Source organism: Macrobrachium rosenbergii, chromosome 36 (genome assembly GCF_040412425.1).
Source record: "Macrobrachium rosenbergii isolate ZJJX-2024 chromosome 36, ASM4041242v1, whole genome shotgun sequence".
Classification (NCBI taxonomy): domain Eukaryota; kingdom Metazoa; phylum Arthropoda; class Malacostraca; order Decapoda; family Palaemonidae; genus Macrobrachium; species Macrobrachium rosenbergii.
In genome coordinates, this window is record NC_089776.1 from 6,527,075 (window position 1) to 6,551,163 (window position 24,089).

General features: G+C 36.5%; 1 protein-coding gene across 9 annotated transcripts in view; it reads left to right on the top strand.

Annotated features, from left to right (window-relative positions):
- Positions 1 to 7,290, top strand: part of Ndg (Nidogen) — a 45,710-nt gene extending 38,420 nt beyond the window's left edge. For all 9 annotated transcript variants that reach the window (XM_067134449.1, XM_067134454.1, XM_067134457.1 and 6 more), the window contains 6 exons: positions 345 to 455; positions 1,121 to 1,295; positions 1,994 to 2,166; positions 3,583 to 3,691; positions 4,191 to 4,309; positions 5,382 to 7,290. In XM_067134449.1, the coding sequence (XP_066990550.1) occupies positions 345 to 455; positions 1,121 to 1,295; positions 1,994 to 2,166; positions 3,583 to 3,691; positions 4,191 to 4,309; positions 5,382 to 5,527 (833 nt within the window). In that variant the 3' untranslated portion in view covers positions 5,528 to 7,290. The remainder of the gene's footprint in view (positions 1 to 344; positions 456 to 1,120; positions 1,296 to 1,993; positions 2,167 to 3,582; positions 3,692 to 4,190; positions 4,310 to 5,381) is intronic.
- The last annotated feature ends 16,799 nt before the right edge of the window (positions 7,291 to 24,089 follow it).

Here is a 24,089-nt window from a genome sequence, read left to right on the forward strand (position 1 = left end):
ACCAATGACGATAAATCATGGAGGGATTGATTGGTTTTGGGACTAGTGTTTAAAAATTATCATTTAAGGAACCTAGTTGTAGAATGGGTAATCATACAATTGAATCTTTTTTTTACTTCTAGTGATAAGTGAGGCCATGAGTTTACTGGAGTATTATCTCTGGAGAATTTTTAATTCCCTTAGCGAGAGAGAGAGAGAGAGAGAGAGAGAGAGAGAGAGAGAGAGAGAGAGAGAGAGAGGGAGGATATCAGTATCTACAAAATGTGTTAATCCAGGTGACAACAATTCACAATGCTTTTAAGAGAGAGAGAGAGAGAGAGATTAACACCCATGGAATCTTCCAGGCGCAGACGTTGATTGCCTTGCTGGAAGATACTACTGGACTGACGTCAGGTCTTCCTCCATTCGCTCCTCCAAGTACGACGGTCGGGAGAGGAAACCAGTCATATCTGGAGGTATTGTATTTTAAAGTTTTCTTTATTCACTTAATAATTTAAATTACTTCCTTAGCAAAAAAAAAAAAAAAAAAGGACTGAGGATAGGATAAAAGTACACTTGAAGTCCTCACGATTACAAGGACTGCTGATGAGGACCCAAGTCCTCGTGATGCTTAAGGATTTTCAGTGTCTTTTATAGTTTTCTGAAAAGAAAACTATTGTGCCGGTTTTGTGTGTCTGTCCGCACTTTTCCTGTCCGCACTTTTTCCTGTCCTCACTTTTGCTGTCCTCACTTTTCCTGTCCGCACTTTTTCCTGTCCTCACTTTTTCTGTTCGCCCTCATATCTTAAAAACCACTGAGGCCAGAGGGCTGTAAATTGATAAGTTGATCACCCACCCTCCAATCATCAGACACACCAAATTGCAGCCCTCTAGCCTCAGTCGTTTTTATTTTATTTAAGGTTAAAGCCATGATCGTGTTTCTGGCAATGCAACAACACAGGCCACCACTGCCGGCTGAGAATTTCATGGGCCTTGGCTCATACAGCATTATACAGAGGACCACCGAAATCTAGATCGATTTTCGGTGGCCTTGATCATACGCTGTAAAGAAAACTCGATTGCTCCGAAGAAACTTCGACGCATTTTTTACCTGTTAATCTCATTCTTTTCCAACACCCAAGGAAATATCGGATCGCCAGAGGACGTAGCCGTTGACTGGGTGTCCGGGAACGTTTACTGGACCGACTCTGAAAACGACGTGGTGGCCGTTGCTTCCATCAAAAACGGAAAAATCCGGACGGTCGTCAAGGGAGACTTGGTCAATCCTCGAGGCATTGCTGTGCACCCAGGTCGTGGGTATGTAAAAGAGCCTCTCCTGTATACAAGATTATTATTATTATTATTATTATTATTATTATTATTATTATTATTATTATTATTATTATTGGTGAATATAGATACAAACCAGAGCTCTCCAGAACCTGCTCGATTCTGAGCAGGTTATCGAAAGCCCTCGTTTGAATTTATATTTCTTATATATTTATTTACTTACACCAGTGTGGATCTCTTTATCATTTTGGTGATTCATGCTATTATGAGATTTTAATGGATTGTTATTATTGTTCAGAAGATGAAGAACCCTATTCATATGGAACAAGCCCGCCAAAAGGGCCTTTGACTTGAAATTCAAGCTTCCAGAGAATATGGTGTTCATTAGGAAGAAGTAACTGAAGGCATTATTATTATTATTATTATTATTATTATTATTATTATTATTATTATTATTATTATTATTATTATTATTATTATTATTATTATTCAGAAGATGAAGAACCCTATTCATATGGAACAAGCCCACCAAAAGGGCCTTTGACTTGAAATTCAAGCTTCCAAAGACTTTTGTGATGTTCATTAAGAAGAAGTAAAGGAAAATGCAGAAAGAAGAATTCTCAGTTCTCACTTATTAAAAAAGAAAAACAAAATTAATAAAATATTAATAAATAAGAATTTATTAAAACTCGAGGAGAAATCTTCTAATATCTCTCGCCTTCCAGACTCCTGTTCTGGAGCGACTGGAACAGAGAGGGGGCGAAGATCGAAGTTTCGGGTCTGGACGGTTCCAACAGGCGAAAGCTGGTCGAGAGAGACATTATGCTCCCGAATTCCCTTGTGATCGATTACGACCTCGAGAACTTGTGCTGGGCGGATGCTGGAACTCACAAGATCGGTAGGTGGTCGAATTATTGCTCGCTGATAAGTGCCAACTAGTCTTTGCCTCCTCCCAAACGATGTTAGAAAAGTTTTAGGGATACAATTATATTACTAGAACCACGAGAAAAGGTTTGAAGAAACTGATATTTGGAATACGTACTTATTTATTTTTCTTATGTACCATCTAGTCTTTGCCTACTTTCAAACGGTGTTAAAAGAGTCTTGGTGATACGATTATATTACTAGAACCAAGAGAAAAGGTTTGAGGAAACTGATATATGCAATAAGTACTTACTATTTTTCTTTTGAACAAAGTTTGGGAAGATATTTTGGAATCAGGCTCACTCACAAAAAAGGGGAAATTTTCTAAGATAAAAAAGTAATAATTCGAATTCTTGTCTTTGAAAATGTGCTAAATTTTTCTTACAGCCATTGACTACATTCGAGTTCTTCATTTCCATACATTTCCCACATTGGGCATCATTTCTTCATCATGGATTGTCGATTTATATACAAAACATTATTCTTATTATCCTGAAGTAAATTTCCAATGATATGTTAAGAAAATGAAGTCCATAGTATAAAATATATAAATGTAATATTTACATCACTTTTGCTTGTCCTAGTCATCACTTCAAATTGAACTGAACAGAAAGCCTTGTCAATAACTAAACATGTTCTCTTTCCAACTTTTCTGGATAATGGTATACTGGAATAATGTTTAGAGTATTGAAAATGATCTGAGTGCATGTGAAATTTAAACATCTATACGTTTATGGGACCAGATTCTCAAGACTCAGAGAATATTTCTAAATCAAAAGCAGTGGTTCTTAACCTTTTTATTGCCACGCCCCCCTCTCTAAGAGTTGGTCCTTCCCTCCACGCCTCCCCCCTTGCATCTATGATTAAAATTCCCTCCCAGATTTAAAGGAAAATGAAAAAGAGAATTAGTGAGATACTTGACACTGCTTCTTAGCGACTCTTGTTAAGAGAATGACGAATATAATTAGAGGATTTTTAATTTATCCTTAGGGCTCGCGCCCCCCTTTGAAATTGCTGACGCCCTCAGGTTGAGAACCACTGATCCAAAGTATCCTTTAATAGAAGAGACGATTTCCTGAACTTCTGCATGAATTGTCGTTGAAGCTCGATTCATAGATGTTTGTAGCATACTTTTTGTATCTTCAGTCATGCTATTATAATTTTTAAAAAGTTTTAAAAAGGAGAAAATACATTAGGCAAAATTATTATTCCACTTCGCAAGATCTTGCAGACAGAACGATCTTTCAGATCAGCCTCTTACACTAGAGATACCTTGTACATTTCTAAATTTTATTTCACGCGCCTCACCAGGGTAAATAAATTCTTTGACACAGCCCCACAAACATGGAACTTTCGTGACGATCTTTTTTACAAAACGTCTTTTTTTCAGAATGCGTCAATCTGGATGGCAATGGAAGGAGAGTGGTTATGACAGAAGCCAGGTATCCATTCGGCCTCACAATACTGGGCCAGGACTTCTACTACACTGACTGGAACGAGTAAGGAGATTTATCTCATAGTTTCTAAGAAATAAAATAAAAACGAGATTTCTCATGCAAAATTGCTTGTCATCATTGAAGTGAATATCACTGGAAACCTTAAGACAGGGCTGTCCAACCCTATGCCCCATGGGCCCAAAGTGGCCCGTTTGATTTTGAAAGTGGCCCGCTAGAGAAAAATAAGTAAAAGTGTATTTCTCTTTTTTATATCATAAAAATTTCTTACTCCTAAATTCTGAGTAATGTACCGCATGACTTTTTGTTTTTTAAGAGTGGCCCTCAGACTAAACACTTGGACGGCCCTGTCTTAAGAGATTTATGGGCTATTAATGATTTTGTTTTAATGTAGGATAAAGAAAAGGAATTGATTTAAAAGGGATAGTTACAATTCCACCCATTTCTTTCCAGGACTATTGATAATTTTGTTCCTAATGGAAAGATAAAAGTGTAGGGGCTGTCTTTTCAAGGGATAGTTATAATTCAACCCTCTTCTTTCCAGCACCAAAATTCACACAGTCGACCGGTATTCCGGATTCGAGTCGGGTGCTCGAGATCCCCCTCTGGGTGGGTCTGGAAAGCTGTATGGAATTGCAGCTGTACCTCCCCATTGTCCACCAGGTAGGCCTACGCCTGTTTTTATCTTCAACACAGGAGCCCTAGATTTCTGTCATATTTTAGAGTAGTTTATAGTGAGGGATTACAGAGGCTTTTCTTTGAATCTTTTTAGCTGCCAATATCAATTTCGATTCCTATTTTAAACATGGCCTCTGCAGAGAGGAAGCACAGTTAATTTCAGGTGGAAGAAAGTTACTCCAAGACTAGCATTGTTTTTCTACCAAAATGCTACTGGGAGAATGGTCAAACTCAATGAATAAAGACGATACAAAATTAATAAATAGATTTCCAGCCTACTTCAAGCGATTCCAATTTGAGGGCCAGAGTAAACTCATGTTTTGTGACCCAGTATCTTTTGCAACCGCTGTCTTTGAAAGAAGATGAGTAACTGAACCACCGAAAAGACCACAAGACCTCAAAGTGAGAGGAAGAAGAGGAGGGCCAGCCACTGATCTCTCCAGAGCAGTCTTTGGCTCACGATAGCAAATGGTTTATCCCAGTAGTTCTCAAACTTTCTTGGCCTATACACCCTTTCACTACATGTCAGAATGTCATTCCCCCCTTCCCCACCCCTTTCCAAAATTGTCTGCCTCAGAGGGTGCATTCCGAATAGTATGAAACAAAATCCTAACACATACACACAAGCTATCGGAGAGAGAGAAAGCCCAGCGTGAACTCTCAGTAGTGCAGACCGATGCACACTGCGTTTTGTGTGGGCCTAGACCTAGAGCCAGTCTGAGCCTGCCAATCTGTGGTCACATTTCCCTCCCCACCCCCCTTGAAACTCTGAAATTCACCCCCTAAGGCGGAATTATATAAATGTATTATATGTCAAGGAGAATAGTATTAGGGTAGTAATGCATTGCATCTTCGCTTGAACTTCTGAAGAAGTTCCAAATGCGCGACATCCTCAGTTGTGGGGGCTCTGAGGAATGAAGGACCTCTGGAACTAAGAAATGAATGAACAGATAAAAAATAGATAAAAAAATGATCACCAGTTATGTCTTTTCAACTTAGAATTGTATTTTGTTAGAAGAGAATCAATCCTTTACATCAATGACTACAATCTTTCCAGTGGCAAACGTCTGCGGAGCCGATGGAGGACACTGCCCGGAAACACATCTCTGCCTCCCGAACGGTCGGGGAGGTCGAACTTGTGCTTGCATCGACGAGGCCCTCGAGAACAAGGAGGCGCCTTCTTGCAACGACTACAACTACTAAGGGCGCCTCCGTCGACGTCGAAGGAGGAGGAGGAGCAGGAGGAGGAGGAGGAGGAAAAGAAGGAGAAGGTGTTAGTAGCTAAGGCAGCTGTTGATGTTTGAATAGCTGGTCGAAGACGTCATTGTTTTCCTCGCCCGAGGGAACTGTTGGTGTCACAGGACTATGTAAAAATATTAAGACATTATTTTAGGAGGATTTTGATAGGTGGTGCGAAATGACTGTTTAAATAGGTTAAGGTTTATTATATATATATGTGACGTTGTCGGTCTCAATCTGCGTTAGTTTTTTTTATATGTTTTTTCCAAAATGCAGTATCATCAGTTCGTGAGGTTTTGTTGACTGTGGAAAAATCTATTTTGTTAAAATGGGGAAAAAGTAAACAGGTAACCTATTTCATCTTCAAAATATCTAGTAATAGGGGTTAATACTGATGAAATAATCTTTTTATTGACTATGGAAAATATAAATTTTGTTAAAAGGGGAAAAAAGTGAACAGCTAACCTAAAAATATCTAGTACTAGAGGTTAATACTGATAAAATAATCTTTTTATTGACTATGGAAAATATCAGTTTTGTAAAATTAGGAAAAGGGTAAACAATTAACCTATTTCAACTTAAAAATATCCAGTAATCAAGGTTAATATTCATAAAATAATCTAGATAAAATTAGGTGGCTTTAATCAATTATTGGAATAATCCATTGATTTCGTCAATCAGGAGAGACGTTAACTCATTCACAGTTCTGCAAGAAGCAACCCTGTTTCCAACTATTTACCACTAACAACACGTTGAAACGCAACATTATATAAACCGTCTTTGAAATCTATTTTCATTAATGAAGATTTTCATGCTCGTGCGTTTCTGGGGGAAAAGATTTGAATCATTCTTTTTTTCCATTTAAAAAAAATTGTTTTTGACAATTGGCTGTCTATTCAAGGATTCCCTCCCGCCTATATCAGAGTTGCTTTCACGCCAACAACAGGACTAGAAATCTTGCTGAACAGAGGACTTCTGGAATGGGAAATGAAACGAGGAAACTATCCTTTAGAAAAATAAGATCACTGCCATTTCTGTGTTCGTGCACACAGCAATTATTCCTGGAGCGGGAACCACAGTTCCCTCTCAGTTTTCCGACTTGTATACGTTTGGTGACCCTTAACACATTCTTCTCTAATTTATCTAGTGAAGTAGCTAGTTTTTTTTTTTTTTTTTGAAAGCCGTAGAAATGTAAGTAAATATTAAGATAATGAATTAGCAATGTTTTTGTCATTACACATCCTTCATTTTGATTTTTTTTTTTAAGATTGTTTAGCTGTTCTCTTGATATAATTTTGTTTCCACAATGAAAGGGTTTATATATATATATATATATATATATATATATATATATATATATATATATATATATATATATATATAATTTGCATAGAACATCTCAAAACACTCACAGAAAGTATATTAAAAAAAAAAAAAGAGCTACATTCACTTGACTGTCTTTTTTGAAGTTTATATATCACGGTGGCAAAGTGGTATCATTCCCGGCCACCAGAAACAGGAGATCAGCGCCTGCCCTATGACCCTACAGGAGCACAGGAGGACTTTTAACTATTTTTTAACTTATGGGAAAGAAGAAAAAAAAGCATTGTTGAAGTTTAGTGTCTAGAGGCTTTGTAATAAAACTTAGGAATAGAAGTGGTTAGCTGTAAGGTAGAGAAATTCATCGCAGCCATGTTATATTTGTCAAAATAAAGAAGATAAAATTGGGCCTTTCGTCACTATCCTTGGCTTCAGAAGTATATCCAGTCCTTATTATTATTATAATTATTTTTATTATTATTATTATTATTATTATTATTATTATTATTATTATTAGTCCAGTCCTTATTATTATTATTATTATTATTATTATTATTATTATTATTATTATTATATCATTTATTATTATTATTATTATTGTAAATCCAATCATTATTATTAATATTATTATTATTATTGTTATTATTAGTCCTTATTACTATTTTAAATTATTATTATTATTATTATTGTTAATCCAGTCATTATTATTATTATTATCATTATTGTTATTATTATTATTATTATTATTATTATTACTGTAAATCAAGCCATTATTATTATTATTATTATTATTATTATTATTACTATTATTATTGTTGTAAATCCAGTCCTTATTATTATTATTATTATTATTATTATTATTATTATTATTATTATTATTATTATTATTATTATTATTATTATTATTATTATTATTATTCAGTAGATGAAACCTATTCATATGGAACAAGCCCACCACAGGGGCCACTGACTTGAAATTCAAGCTTCCAAAGAACATCAAGGTATTCATTAGAAAGAAGTAAGAGTCAATAAACTGAAATACAGGAAGTAGAGGTCCCACTTATTAAAAAAACAACAATAAATAGATAAATAGACAAAAATGTATCACAATACCAGAAGAACAGTAGATGGAGGAACACACAAAAATACTTGTTTAGCTTTCATTTACTTTATATTTATTTACTGGGAGAATTCGCCATTCTCCCAAAACACCTTCGACTCTAAACGATACCAGTGTCTGATTTTCTGGCGGTGGCTTTTACACTAAGGGGTAGATGTAATCGAATCCACCACGGGTGCAGTGTCATGCTTTTTTTTTTTTTTTTGAGGGGGAAGGAGGGGGAAGGGGCGGGGCGGGGGCGGGGGAGCTACTTCGTTGTCTGAAGAAACACAGTTCTTTACTAGAAATTATCACGGCAACAGACAAGAAGTATACCATCGGGACCTGTCTGATGCTATCGGGTCAAGAGTCACCACAGGCATGAGAGAGAGAGAGAGAGAGAGAGAGAGAGAGAGAGAGAGAGAGAGAGAGAGAGAGAGATGAAGCTCATCATGAGAGAGAGAGAGAGAGGGGGGGGAGGGGGAGATGAAGATCATGAGAGAGAGAGAGGGGGAAAGAGAGAGAGAGAACGTGGGCAGATGAAGATCTTCATGAGAGAGAGAGAGAGAGAGAGAGAGAGAGAGAGAGAGAGAGAGAGAGAGAGAGAGAGAGAGAGAGAGTGAGAGAGGAGGGAGATGAAGAACATGAGAGAGAGAGAGAGAGAGAGATGATGCCTAATATTCTGTTCCCTTTAAACTTTATTATTTATAATTATATTCAAAGGTATTCTGAGAATGGACTCTAATCTTAAGGTGCACTGTAGTTTCTTATGGTTAAATACTGCTAATTCATGCACAAGAAATTTACAAGCATTTCTCTCCTGGCTTTTGTAAAACAATATTCTTGTATTTCAATATCTCGTCCAATAGCAGACCTTGTCAGTTATTATTATTATTATTATTATTATTATTATTATTATTATTATTATTATTGAATAGATGAACCCTATTCATATGGAACAAGCCCACCAAAGGGGCCATTGACTTGAAATTCAAGCTTCCAAAGAATATTAAGGTGTTCATTAGGAAGAAGTAAGAGGAAGTTAAGTGAAATACAGAAAGTAGAGATCCCACTTATTAAAAAAGAAAAAATAAATAAATAAATAGATAAAAACAGTATTAAAATGCAAGAAGAATAGTATTAGGGTAGCAATGCATTGCACCTTCACTTGAACTTCTTAAGTTTTATTACAAAGCCTCTAGACACTAAACTTCAACAATCTAAGATATATTTTGAAAAATGCAATGACTGCTCGTTTGAAATGATAAGTCCTGTACCAAATCAACTAGAGAAAGCAGATGTTTAAACACCATGAGTCTTCTGCGACTCCCAAGCAACAACCACTTAGGGATTATAACAACCATTATATATACTAACCATTGAAATCCTTTAAATCGTCTGTGTTATTCGCAGACAAACAAATATATTGAGGAGTTGCTGGAAGCAGTGCAATTGTGCCTCTTAGAGGAAGCCTGATGATGAATTCATTTTCTGATCGAATATCAAAGTTTTAATACCGAAGCTAACCTTAAGTACTCTCTCTCTCTCTCTCTCTCTCTCTCTCTCTCTCTCTCTCTCTCTCTCTCAAAAGAGTAGATGGAGATTTGATCTGGGTAATATGAATCGAGTTTATTTGACCTCTCTCTCTCTCTCTCTCTCTCTCTCTCTCTCTCAAAAGAGTAGGTGGAAAATTGATCTGGTTAATTTGAATTGAGTTTATTTGGTTCTCTCTCTCTCTCTCTCTCTCTCTCTCTCTCTCTCTCTCTCTCTCTCTCTCTCTCTCTCTCTCAAGTGAGCAGGTGGAAAATTGATCTGGGTAATATGAATCGAGTTTATTTGACCTCTCTCTCTCTCTCTCTCTCTCTCTCTCTCTCTCTCTCTCTCTCTCTCTCTCTCTCAAAAGAGCAGGAGGAAAATTGATCTGGTTAATCTGAATTGAGTTTATTTGGCTCTCTCTCTCTCTCTCTCTCTCTCTCTCTCTCTCTCTCTTTTTCAGACACTACAGCTCTGAGTACTTCAATTCTCTCGAAACCTTCTCCTTCTCCTTCTTCTTCTTCTTCTTCTTCTTCTTCTTCTTCTTCTTCTTCTTCTTCTTCTGTGGTCAAAAAGGGTGGCGGTTGCGTTGTTTAGCTGTTGGTCGGTGTAGATGGTGACGATAATGTCTCTCATCATCACACCATCTGATAGCCATCTATAATAATGAAGGCTGCCCCAGCCCTCGTCTTCAGGAAGCTGGCGTCCCCCGGGCAGCCCCTTCTTCGAGAGATGGTTATCGTACACCGTCCAACCTATGCCTTAAAGTGCAATTTTGCCGGGCATTATCTTGCCCTTGGCAGGTGACTATCGCGGCTGAAATAGTGATTAGCGCACCCAATACATTCCTGGGAGTCGCTCTCTCGGCCGAAAGTAGCGTTACCGTACCTTCCTCCCTGTCACTTCCCTCTTCCAAAAGTCGAGATAATTGATAAAATCATATACGGTCTCTCTCTCTCTCTTTCTCTCTTACAAACTCTCTCTCTCTCCTCCGTCCACCCGAAGTGAAGTGTCTGCAAATAAAGTTAGTAAAGTTACGCTTCGTAATAGGCAGTTTCTCCGGGCTAGGATGACGGTCGATGGTGTATATTGCTGTTTTCTCTTTTTGGAACTCTTTTTTAGGGGAGGGTTTAAATCCACGCGGTTTTTGAGGTAAGAAAAAGCTAGCATTTATGTTCCTTTCAGAATAAAGGACATTGTCTACAGAGCGCCATTTAAACTTACGGGTTTTTGAAGAGCAGATATTCCCAAAATATTGGTTTATGAAAGTAGATATTCCCAAAAAATAATATAAAAAAGCTAGCATTTATGTTCCTTTCATAATAAAGGACATTGTCTGCAGAGCGCCATTTAAACTTACGTGTTTTTGCAAAGCAGATAATCCCAAAATATTGGTTGATGAAATAGATATTCCCAAATAACAATATATAAAAATTCTTGTAAAATGAAAATACTTATCAGGACAATCACTTAGTACATTGTCTGCATAACGTCATGAAAAGTAGATATTCATGGTAGATATTCCCAAAATATTGGTTTTTGAAAGTAGATATTCCCAAATTACAATTTATATAAAAATTCCCCAAAATATGTTTATGAAAATAGATATTTCAAAATATTGGTTTTTGTCTGCTGATAACGTCATGAAAATATTGATTTTCAAGTAGATATTCCCAAAATATTGGTTTTTGAAAGTAGATATTCCCAAATTATTGGTTTATGAAAGTAAATAGTCCCAAAATATTGGTTTATGAAAGTAGATATTTCCAAAATATTGGTTTTTGAATGCAGATATTCCCAAAAATATTGGTTTTTGAAAGTAGATATTCCCAAAATATTGGTTTTTGAAGGTAGACACTACCGAAATATTGGATTTTGACGGCAGACCTTCCCAAATTATTGGTTTAGGAAAGTAGATGTTCCCAAATTATTGGTTTCTGAAACTAGATATTCCCCAAATCTTGGTTTTTGAAAGCAGACATTCCCAAAATATTGGTTTTTGAAAGTAGGTATTCCCAAATTACTGGTTTTTGATAGTAGGTATCCCCAAAATATTGGATTTTGAAGGTCGATATTCCCAAAATATTGGATTTTGAAGGTAGATATTCCCAAAATATTGGTTTTGAAACTAGATATTCCCAAAATATTGGTTTTTGAAGGTCGATATTCCCAAAATATTGGTTTTTGAAGGTCGATATTCCCAAAATATTGGTTTTTGATAGGTCGATATTCCCAAAATATTGGATTTTGAAGGTCGATATTCCCAAAATATTGGATTTTGAAGGATATTCCCAAATTAATGGTTTTGATATTCCCAAAATATTGGATTTTGAAGGTCGATATTCCCAAAATATTGGATTTTGAAGGTCGATATTCCCAAAATATTGGATTTTGAAGGTCGATATTCCCAAAATATTGGATTTTGAAGGTCGATATTCCCAAAATATTGGATTTTGAAGGTCGATATTCCCAAAATATTGGATTTTGAAGGTCGATATTCCCAAATTAATGGTTTTTGATAGTAGGTATCCCCAAAATATTGGATTTTGAAGGTAGATATTCCCAAAATATTGGATTTTGAAGGTAGATATTCCCAAAATATTGGATTTTGAAGGTAGATATTCCCAAAATATTGGATTTTGAAGGTAGATATTCCCAAAATATTGGATTTTGAAGGTAGATATTCCCAAAATATTGGATTTTGAAGGTAGATATTCCCAAAATATTGGATTTTGAAGGTAGATATTCCCAAAATATTGGATTTTGAAGGTAGATATTCCCAAAATATTGGATTTTGAAGGTAGATATCCCCAAAATATTGGTTTTTGAAGGTAGATATTCCCAAAATATTGGATTTTGAAGGTAGATATTCCCAAAATATTGGATTTTGAAGGTAGATATTCCCAAAATATTGGATTTTGAAGGTAGATATTCCCAAAATATTGGATTTTGAAGGTAGATATTCCCAAAATATTGGATTTTGAAGGTAGATATTCCCAAAATATTGGATTTTGAAGGTAGATATTCCCAAAATATTGGATTTTGAAGGTAGATATCCCCAAAATATTGGATTTTGAAGGTAGATATTCCCAAAATATTGGATTTTGAAGGTAGATATTCCCAAAATATTGGATTTTGAAGGTAGATATTCCCAAAATATTGCATTTTGAAGGTAGATATTCCCAAAATATTGGATTTTGAAGGTAGATATTCCCAAAATATTGGATTTTGAAGGTAGATATCCCCAAAATATTGGATTTTGAAGGTAGATATTCCCAAAGTATTGGAGTTTGAAGGTAGATATTCCCAAAATATTGGATTTTGAAGGTAGATATTCCCAAAATATTGGATTTTGAAGGTAGATATTCCCAAAATATTGGATTTTGAAGGTAGATATTCCCAAAATATTGGATTTTGAAGGTAGATATTCCCAAAATATTGGATTTTGAAGGTAGATATTCCCAAAATATTGGATTTTGAAGGTAGATATCCCCAAAATATTGGATTTTGAAGGTAGATATTCCCAAAATATTGGATTTTGAAGGTAGATATTCCCAAAATATTGGATTTTGAAGGTAGATATTCCCAAAATATTGGATTTTGAAGGTAGATATTCCCAAAATATTGGATTTTGAAGGTAGATATTCCCAAAATATTGGATTTTGAAGGTAGATATTCCCAAAATATTGGATTTTGAAGGTAGATATTCCCAAAATATTGGATTTTGAAGGTAGATATCCCCAAAATATTGGATTTTGAAGGTAGATATTCCCAAAATATTGGATTTTGAAGGTAGATATTCCCAAAATATTGGATTTTGAAGGTAGATATTCCCAAAATATTGGATTTTGAAGGTAGATATTCCCAAAATATTGGATTTTGAAGGTAGATATTCCCAAAATATTGGATTTTGAAGGTAGATATTCCCAAAATATTGGATTTTGAAGGTAGGTATCCCCAAAATATTGGATTTTGAAGGTAGATATTCCCAAAATATTGGGTTTTGAAGGTAGATATTCCCAAAATATTGGATTTTGAAGGTAGATATTCCTAAAATATTGGATTTTGAAGGTAGATATTCCCAAAATATTGGATTTTGAAGGTAGATATTCCCAAAATATTGGATTTTGAAAGGCGCACAGAACATTCCTAAATGCTACGGACTGATGCTCTGTATTGATTGATTGATTGTGGCTACTAAAACTGGCGTCACAACGACGTCTAGGTTATTGACGCCGTAAATAAAGCGAAACAGAAGATTAAAAAGATATAAATTAATAAAACATGATCACAGGGCTAGGTACCGTGTTTTATATAAAAAAAAAATTACCACATAAAACTAAATCTTTCAAAAGCCTGCCGTTATATATATAATTATATATATACAGTATATACAATTGTTTAGGTGTAGAAACACGGAAGAACACTTGTTGGGTTAATGACAGATTCTGTTCAGACACTTTTTGTTTTGAACCGAATCTGTCATTAACCCAAGTGTTTCTCAGTGTTACCCCATTTTATCAATCTCGTACATATATATTTCAGTGAAGTACATCGCTCACTTTAATGAGAACTTCCACCAGTTGCCTAACCTATGATTGACAGGTTTGCTCAAAGTTCGTGTTTGTTACTTTAAATCTGGAGATGAGAGACACGCCATCTCGATTGTATAATATATATATATATATATATATATATATATATATATATATATATATATATATATATATATATATATATATATATATATATATATATATATATATATATAACTATATAACTTATGTGTTTATTTAGGAATCAGGAGTTCAAGCCAAGAGGCAATGCTTTACTACCCTAATACTTTTCACCTTGCATTTTAATTCATTTTTATCTATTTATTAATTTATTAATTTATTTTTCTTTTTTATTAAGTGAGATCTCTTCTTATTGCATTTTCCTTCACTTCTTCTTACTTCTTCCTAATGAACACCATAACATTCTTTGGAATCTTGAAGAGTTTCAAGTCAATGGCCCCTGTGGTGGGCTTGTTCCATATGAATAGGCTTCATCTCCTGAATAATAATAATAATAATAATAATAATAATAATAATAATAATAATAATAATAATAATAATAATAATAATAATAATAATAATAATAATAATAATAACGAGAAAAGGCAAAGTGAATAAAGTCGAAACAGTGTTTTTTTCAGGCTCAGTGAATCAGCCATTCCAGATTTATTTGTCAGCTCATGAAAAGGTAACAAGCACTGAACAAATTCATTTCGTGAGCAGCTTGCACTAACGGATCTGGCAACCCCTTGTGATATTGCCAAGAGCAGTAACCTGGGCGATTACGGGAACACTTGTGCTTAGAACCAGTCTCCTTTTATCTTTTCCACCCACCTCTGACCGATAGTGATCGTGTGTGTTCATTACTGTTTGTTTTCTGTCAGAGAAAACTACTGAGATGACTATTTGTCAGTCCATCCGACCTCAGATCTTAAAAGCTACTGAGGCTAGAGGGCTGCAAAATGGGATGTTGGTCATCCACCCTCCAATCATCAAACGTACCAAATTGCAGCCCTCTAGCCTCGGTAGTTTTTATTTTGTTTAAGGATAAGTTTAGCCATACTCGTGCGTCTGGCAGCGCTTTTCGGAGGTGTCTCCGACGCACCTTCGCTCGACCGCATCTGAGGAGCAACTGAGCGCGGAATGGTCGTAGCCTAGTGTGTCATACAGCATTATACGCTCTACAGAAAACGCGATTACGCCGAAGAAACTCCGGCGCATTTTTCACTTGTCATTATTATTCAGTAGGTGACACCTATTCATATGGAACAAGCCCCCTAAGGGGCCATTGACTTGAAATTTAAGCTTCCAAAGAATATGGTGTTCATTAGAAAGAAGTAAGATATTATTATTATTATTATTATTATTCAGAATACAAACCCTATTCATATGGAAACAAGCCCACCAAAGGGGCCACTGACTTGAAATTCAACCTTCCAAAGAATATGATGGAGTTCATTCGTAAGAAGTTACAGAAGGTAATGGGAAATACAGAAAGAGGAGATCAGTTATTAGAAAAACAGATAAATAAAAAAAGTCAGTATTTATTTATTTGTAAAGTACAGAAGATTGTTTAAGAAGAAAGCTTGTTGACTAGAACATTAAATAGGAAATTCGGGCTAAATCTGTATAGGGAAACTAATGACAAAATCAGATACATGTAAATGAATGGACCAGTGTGTGTTTATGTATGTATATGTGTATGTGTGTGTGTATGGAGAGGGTAAGACGAATTATTGATGAGACTTCCAAGTACGTATATGGAAAGGGCGTAGGGAGTTGTTATAACTCCTTGGCAAAGTATAAAAAAAATTCGAGATTCATACATTGTAAAAATAAAAATCGTAAGGGAAAAAAGAAATATATATATATATATATATAGCTATACATATATATATATAAATATATATATATATATCTTTCCCCCTTACGATTTTTGCAAGTGTTCGTGGAACAAAAAAAAAAAAAAGAAACGTGCCTAACTAACCTAACCTAACCTAACCTAACCAGGCAGGCAGGAGGCAGGCACTCTGTCAAAGTAGAGTCCATCCTATTCTGTCGATTCCCATAAAAACGTTCGCACTTATTCTTCGACTTAACACGGCGCAAATACAAATGTCCAAAAACCAACGGGCGGTTCTGACACATCTGTGGCAACACCTGTTCAGGCGAGCGAGGCGATATCTAATACACGCACGTGTGTGTGTGTGTGTGTGTGTGTGTGGTGTGGTTGGAATAATGGTTTTTTCTTGTTCGTGATAAGCAGGACTAAACATCAAGAGCTGTGGCCTTCATTTTTATTGTCGACTGTTCCCTTAAGTACTGTGTACATTGGCCCAGAGTGGTTGGTGGCAGTTACAGTACACAGGCTAATCATTGTGTAGCAGTTACAGTACAAAGGCTAATCATTGTGTACCAATTACAAGGACATAGGCTAATCATTGTGTAGCAGTTACAAATACAGAAGCTAATCATTGTGTACCAATTACAAGGACATAGGCTAATCATTGTGTAGCAGTTACAAATACAGAAGCTAATCACTGTGTAGCAGTTACAGTACAAAGGCTAATCATTGTGTAGCATATACAAGTACAGAAGCTAATCATTGTGTAGCAGTTACAGTACAAAGGCTAATCATTGTGTAGCAGTTACAAGTACAGAAGCTAATCATTGCATAGCAGTTACAGTACAAAAGCTAATCATTGCGTAGCAGTTACAGTACAAAGGCTAATCGTTGTGTAGCAGTTACAAGTACAGAAGCTAATCATTGCGTAGCAGTTACAGTACAAAGGCTAATCATTGTGTAGCAGTTACAAGTACAGAAGCTAATCATTGCGTAGCAGTTACAGTACAAAGGCTAATCATTGTGTAGCAGTTACAAGTACAGAAGCTAATCATTGCGTAGCAGTTACAGTACATAGGCTAATCATTGTGTAGCAGTTACAAATACAGAAGCTAATCATTGTGTAGCAGTTACAGTACAAAGGCTAATCATTGTGTAGCAGTGACAGTACACAGGCTAATCATTGTGTAGCAGTTACAATCATCAAACATACCAAATTGCAGCCCTCTAGCCTCAGTATTTTTTATTTTACTCAAGGTTAAAGTTAGCCATAATCGTGCTTCTGGCAACGATATAGGATAGGCCACCACCAGTCCGTGGCTAAAGATCCATGGGCCGCGGCTCATACAGCATTACTACTAATTCTGAGAATACAGGTAATCTGACAAGAGTCTTGGTTCCTCGCTGCCTCGCTTCCTTAGGCCCCTTATAGCTGCTGCAACCCCTTTCACTCCTCTTACTGTACCTCCGTTCATATTCTCTCTCTTCCATCTGACTTTCCACCCTCTCTAACAATTTCCCTTTCAGCGCTGAATGACCCCATCGTCATAGGTCCCAGCTCTTGGCCTCTGGCCTAAATTCTATATCCTGTTCTATTCTGACAAAAGGAATATTTCAGCTAAAACAGTTTGAGTTGGTACCAACTTTGCCTCATTCCGGAAACATATAGTACAATGATCACGTAATTCTCTGGTACCTGAGCAAGGTAAGCATGATAAACAATAGCGTTTGTGTGTGTGTTTGTGACAGAGAGAGAGAGAGAGAGAGAGAGAGAGAGAGAGAGAGAGAGAGAGAGAGAGAGAGTGCGTGTTGAGGAAATGAGCAAACACCTGTAGGCCGGCTGGGTTCAATTCAGCTCCGTCCAGATCGTTTCTCTTTGTAGTGGAAAGGTTTCGTGATAATTCATATTCGCCGAGAGCTTCACACGTTATCAGTTGGACGATTTAGAAGACATCATAAAATACCTCTTTCTCTCTCAGCTTTATTTTATTTTGACATAGTGCAGCTGAACTGTCCCACGGTCTAACAGCAGCTTCAGGGCAGTCCAACCCAGCCCCACGCCCGTGGGCCAAAATAGGCTCGTTTGATTTTGAAAGTGTCCCCCCCTAGAGAAAAATAAGTAACACTATATTCCTAATTTTTTATATCATAAGAATTATATTTACCGCTTATCCTGAATAAAAGAAATGTTCCTTGCAAAATCTTTAGCCACGACCCGGTGGTGGCCTATCCTATGTCGTTGGCAGAAGCACGGTTATGGCTAAATTTAACCTTAAATAAATAAAAACTACTGAGGCTAGAGGGCTGCAATTTGGTATTTTTGATGACTGGAGGGTGGATGATCAACATATCAATTTGCAGCCCTCTAGCCTCAGTGGTTTTTAAGATCTGAGGGCGGACAGAAACAGTGCGGACAGAAAAAGTGCGGACAGAGAAAAGTGCGGACGGGAAAAGTGCTGACAGAAAAGTGCGGACACAAAAAAGTGCGGACAGAAAAAAGTGCGGACAGAATAAAGTGCGGACGGACAGACAAAACTGGCACAATAGTTTTCTTCTACAGAAAACTGAAAAATCCAATTGAAATTCATCTCCTTCCTTTATGTAGACTCCCCCCCGCCCCCACCCCCGCCAAAAAAAAACGAGATTTAACGGAGAGAACAAATAAATAACGAAATATGTTCTCTTGTTCTTCCGTTACGCAACAGCTGTCTGATAACAGCTCCGCTGCATTTAGAGTGATTAGTCATACAACCTTCGGTCGTGCATTTGTACAATACAGTCAAAAGTAGCTAACGCAGAAACGACAGAAATGTCCAACCTCAAATTTACAGCCTCGCACATGTGGGGGAGATAATATGAGTTCATTCATTTTTATAGAATTTTACTCTTCACTGTGATTCTATTTGCTTGTGTTCGTGAAGTTTCAAATCACGATTTCTGATGGATTTTTATCTATGTATTAATTTTTCAATTATTTTTTTTAATAGGTGATATCTCTTCTTTCATATTTACATATTTTAGTTCTTCCGAATTCCAATGAATAATTTCATCTACTGAATAATAATAATAATAATAATAATAATAATAATAATAATAATAATAATAATAATAATAATGTTCTTTGGGAGCTTGAATTTTCAAGTCAGTGACCCCTTTGGTGGGTTTGTTTCATATGAATAGATTTCATCTCCTGAATATAATACTACTACTACTACTACTACTACTACTACTACTACTACTACTACTACTACTACTACTACTACTAATAATAATAATAATAATAATAATAATAATAATAATAATAATAATAATAATAATATTCTTTGGAAGCTTGAATTTCATGTGGCTTGTTCCATATGAATAGGGTTCATCTTCTGAATAATAATAATAATAATAATAATAATAATAATAATAATAATAATAATAATAATAATAATAATAATAATAATCTAGCAAACTTTTCGTTAAATAAACATTCAAATTCCGATGAACTGAAAGGAAGGTCGAAAAAGGTTTTATTAATGGAGGTTCTAAAATCAGCATGAAGAAGCTTTGGCCATTAGACGCCAATCTTGGAAAAGGTGAGATTTATCATTATTGGTATGATATATGACGGTAACTAATAATAAAGTATACGAAAGCAGAGAGAGAGAGAGAGAGAGAGAGAGAGAGAGAGAGAGAGAGAGAGAGAGAGAGAGAGAGAGAGATCTTGTGTTTTCATACAGAAATTAAATACGGCTCACTCAATTAAATACCCTTTAGAGATATAGGTCTAATCTCGAGAGAGAGAGAGAGAGAGAGAGAGAGAGAGAGAGAGAGAGAGAGAGAGAGAGAGAGAGATCTTGTAAGCTTTCATACAGAAATTAAATACGGTTCACTCAGTTAAATACCATTTAGAGATATAGGTCTAATCTCTCTCTCTCTCTCTCTCTCTCTCTCTCTCTCTCTCTCTCTCTCTCTCGAGAGAGAGAGAGAGAGAGAGAGAGAGAGAGAGAGAGAGAGAGAGAGGCGTTTAACCCATTAAGGAATCACAATCCTTGTCGTATGGTAAGAAGTTCTTTCCCCTGGTTTAGATGCCTATTCCTTTGTGCAACAATCTTCTCTCTCTCTCTCTCTCTCTCATCATCACCTGCCACCTTCCCTCCGTCTGCCACTCCCTCACAAGTCCATGATTTTCACACTCTGCGGCCAGCCAAGTTGTGTCCCGTGGCTGATCTGCTTACGACGGCCGCACCACCTTTCCTGCCACTTATAGAACCACTTAGACCATCTTTCGCGGCCTTCCAGATATTTAGGCGGCGTCCGGCCCTCCTTGCCCGGACAATGGGGGCCCCTTGCAATTACGTACGTACAGCCTTTTTCCAGATCTCGAGAAATGTCTGCTGGGGACGTACTGTAGAGTCTCCGCGTCCTCCTCATTACAGAAAACCAAAGTTAGGTCTAGGCGCACGAAAACCGGAGGAGGAGGTCCGTGGTGGTGTAGGTACGGCAGCAGCTGCTGTCCCCGGGGGTTATAATTTGAAATTGTTGCCGCCAAAATTATCTCCCGCCAATTTATGCAGGAGTAATTTATGGTAATGTTGATGATGATGGAGCGTCGGGCTGCGCATAGCTACCGGAGTTGACTCGAATCCACTCTGAATAACAATGGAAGGCGCCTCAGGCCAGGCCCCTCGGTCGCCGTCAAAGACGAGCGACGATCGGCGTCTTGCGATCGAACCTCTTTCGTTGCGACGCCAACCAGTTGCCGTAAAGGTTCGGTCACACTGCGCCCTTGCCGGAGGTGCGCGGCTGGTGCCCTTGGGACGATGCGTTTGGGCGTTACAGAGGAAAAGGTCCTTCGTAGCGTCGGTGGAAGACGTTTGCGGTTGCAACGGAGGAGACACGCACACCTTCTCATGGGCAATGTTTAACGTGTGGAGATCGGTTGCCAGCTTTCCGCAGATATTTATGGAGGATTTTTCCACACGCAGTTTTCTGAAAACCCATAATCTCGTCGTAATCACGAAGAGGGTTTTACACACACATACACACTCATATACACACAAACTTCGACCAAGATTTACCGTTATTTTATCGTTGTTAATTCCCATAGCAATAATTCGTAGTACTAGTGCTAAGCTTTTTGGCTCCACCCATGTACAGCCTTCATCAGGAAGATATAGTATACTATCATTACCCCTAGATTAAGCAATATATGATTTAGTAGCATATATCCCCATTGTTTATCCTCAGGCAAGAAGATTGTGTGCGTGTGCACGTGTGTGCGTGTGTGTTTGTGTGTCTTTGGAAGCAGCATGCGACTATAGATGCCTGCTAGCTTTGCTTGCGTGACTGAGAGCGATAGTGTATGCGTGTATGTGTGTGTGTATGTGTATACACAAGTCTTTTTTCCCGTTCTCGTGTGCATGTAGGTGATTTTACGTGTTTGCGTGTGTACGTGTGTATACGCGCATTAGAATGTGGGTGTGTGTGTGTTTTTTTTTTCAACAAAGTGCTGTGTGAAGGTCTTCGTGTTCCAACGATCACTTTCATTACCATAACTCGCCTGCGCTCACTCTTTTTTTCTCTCCTTCTTCTCCTTCTCCTTCTTCTTCTTCTTCTTCTTCTTCTTCTCCTCCTCTTCTTCTTCTCCTTCTCCGCCTAACTTTCACGTCTCAAAGCTTAGTATTTCTATTCGCCCCAAACAAGCAAACACGAGAGACAATAAAATGGAAAACGAGAAATAAGAATGAACCAAACATTAACTTAGACATTTAACTTTACGTGGGTGGAAAGAAACACGCCCATTTTGGCATCCGAATCCCTCGAAGTTCAGCGAACGAAACGAAGAAGGTGGGCGGAGCCGAGTGGTGCTTTCCCAGTCACGAAGAGACGCCGTGTATCGTTGTAGCCTGATGATTGATTGAAAGTTGTCTGGCGTTGCAGCAACGGAACGCTAGGGTACTTTGCAAAATGTAGAAGGAAAAAAAATGCACGCTGCCACTTGGCCGCTGTGAATCGAAGAGGAACTTTATAGCTAAAATGCAGATGCAAAAATCATCAGAGCTAGACCTATAATGGGTTGATATAGACCTAATTTCCTTATCATTAAGCCTAGTGGGTTCTAACATCACCAGGAAAAACTTGACAAAATATAGTTAGTGAAACCATCAAATCTAGGCCTACAATGGCTGAATATAGACTTAATTTCCTTAGGCCTAGTGGGTTCTAAGCCGACCAGGAAAGATTTGACAAAATAGAGCTAGTAAAACCATCAAATCTATGCCTACAATGAGTTAATATAGACCTAATTTCCTTATCCTTAGGCCTAGTGGGTTCTAACACCACCAGGAAAGATTTGACAAAATATAATTAGAAAAACCATTAAAGCTAGGCCTATAATGGTTAATATAGACCTAATTTCCTTATCCTCAGGCCTAGTGGGTTCTAACACCACCAGGAAAGATTTGACAAAATACAATTAGAAAACTATCAAAGCTAGGCCTACAATGAGTTAATATAGACCTAATTTCCTCATCCTTAGGCCTAGTGGGTTTTAACACCACCAGGAAACAAAGATTTCCTTAGTCATTTCTTCTTTCTGATTCTAGGCTTCCTTTTTTATGACGACGTCTAGACCCTAGATGTTGCGACGCCAGTTTTAGTAGCCATAAATCAATCAGTCAATCCTAGGCTTCCAGTGGTAAATATATCGGAAAATATTAGGAAACAGGGAAGTCATAATGGCCCCTTAACTTGTCAGTTCTTAATATTTCTGGACGCGTTTTAAAACTAAAGGAGAAATTACAGAAGAAAGCTTAACACACTGGACTAGTAAGTACGTATGTATATACTGTATATATATACATACACATACATACAAACACACACACACATATATATATACGACTGGACAATCAGAGGTGTGTCCTTACACAAATCTTTCAGGAAAAGTCGAACCCAAAGTAGAAGATTGGCATTTCTTCAGGTTAGAACCCATATGAATAAAAAAATACAGAATTTCTTAAGAAGATGCTTCATTGCGCTAATCACACAACATTTGAGGTTCATGGCGCCTAATTTGTTGTAAAAATAAAAAAAACATCTCATAATTTTTTTTGTTTATACTTTAAAGTTTAAAGAGTTTCAAAGAAACAAAACTAGGAGTGTGACTCCCATAGATTTCTCTTTCATTTTTATTTAATATATATTTTTTTTACCTATCAAGAACAAAGAAAGGCTATAGTCAATAATTTTCATTCCATATGGACGTTTCGGCTTCAACAAATCGAGCCAGTTTCAACTTTGATAAAGACAAAAATACCAAAAACTAAAATTATATACTCCACTAATATATAATTTTAAATTGTGCAATTGGAACTTCTTCAGAAGTTCAAGCGAAGATGCTATGCATTGCTACCCTAATACTATTCTTCCTTGCATTTTAATACATTTTTATCTGTTTATTAATTTATTCATTTTTTTTCTTTTTAATAAGTGAGATCTCTTCTTTCTGTATTCCCCTTTACTTCCTCTTACTTCCTCTTACTTCTTTTTAATGAACACCTTAATATTCTTTGGAAGCTTGAAGAATTTCAAGTCAGTGGCCCCTTTGGTGGGCTTGTTCCATATGAATAGGTTTCATCTTCTGAATAATAATAATAATAATAATAATAATAATAATAATAATAATAATAATAATAATAATAATAATAATAATACCTTCTGCTACTTCTTTCTAATGAACACCATATTCTTTGGAAGCTTGAATTTCAAGTCAGTGGCCCCTATGGTGGGCTGGTGAACACCATATTCTCTGGAAACTTGAAGAATTTCAAGTCAGTGGCCCCTTTGGTGGGCTTGTTCCATATGAATAGGGTTCATCTTCTGGATAATAATAATAATAATAATAATAATAATAATAATAATAATAATAATAATAATAATAATAATAATACCTTCAGTTACTTCTGCTTAATGAACACCATAATATTCTTTGGAAGGTTGAATTTCAAGTCTATGGCCCCAGAGGTGGGCTTGTTCCATACGAGTAGGGTTCTACTTCTGGATAATAATAATAATAATAATAATAATAATAATAATAATAATAATAATAATAATAATAATAATAATAATAATAATAATAATAATAATAATAAAACGATGCTTTTATGCATGTCTGCCACGGACATC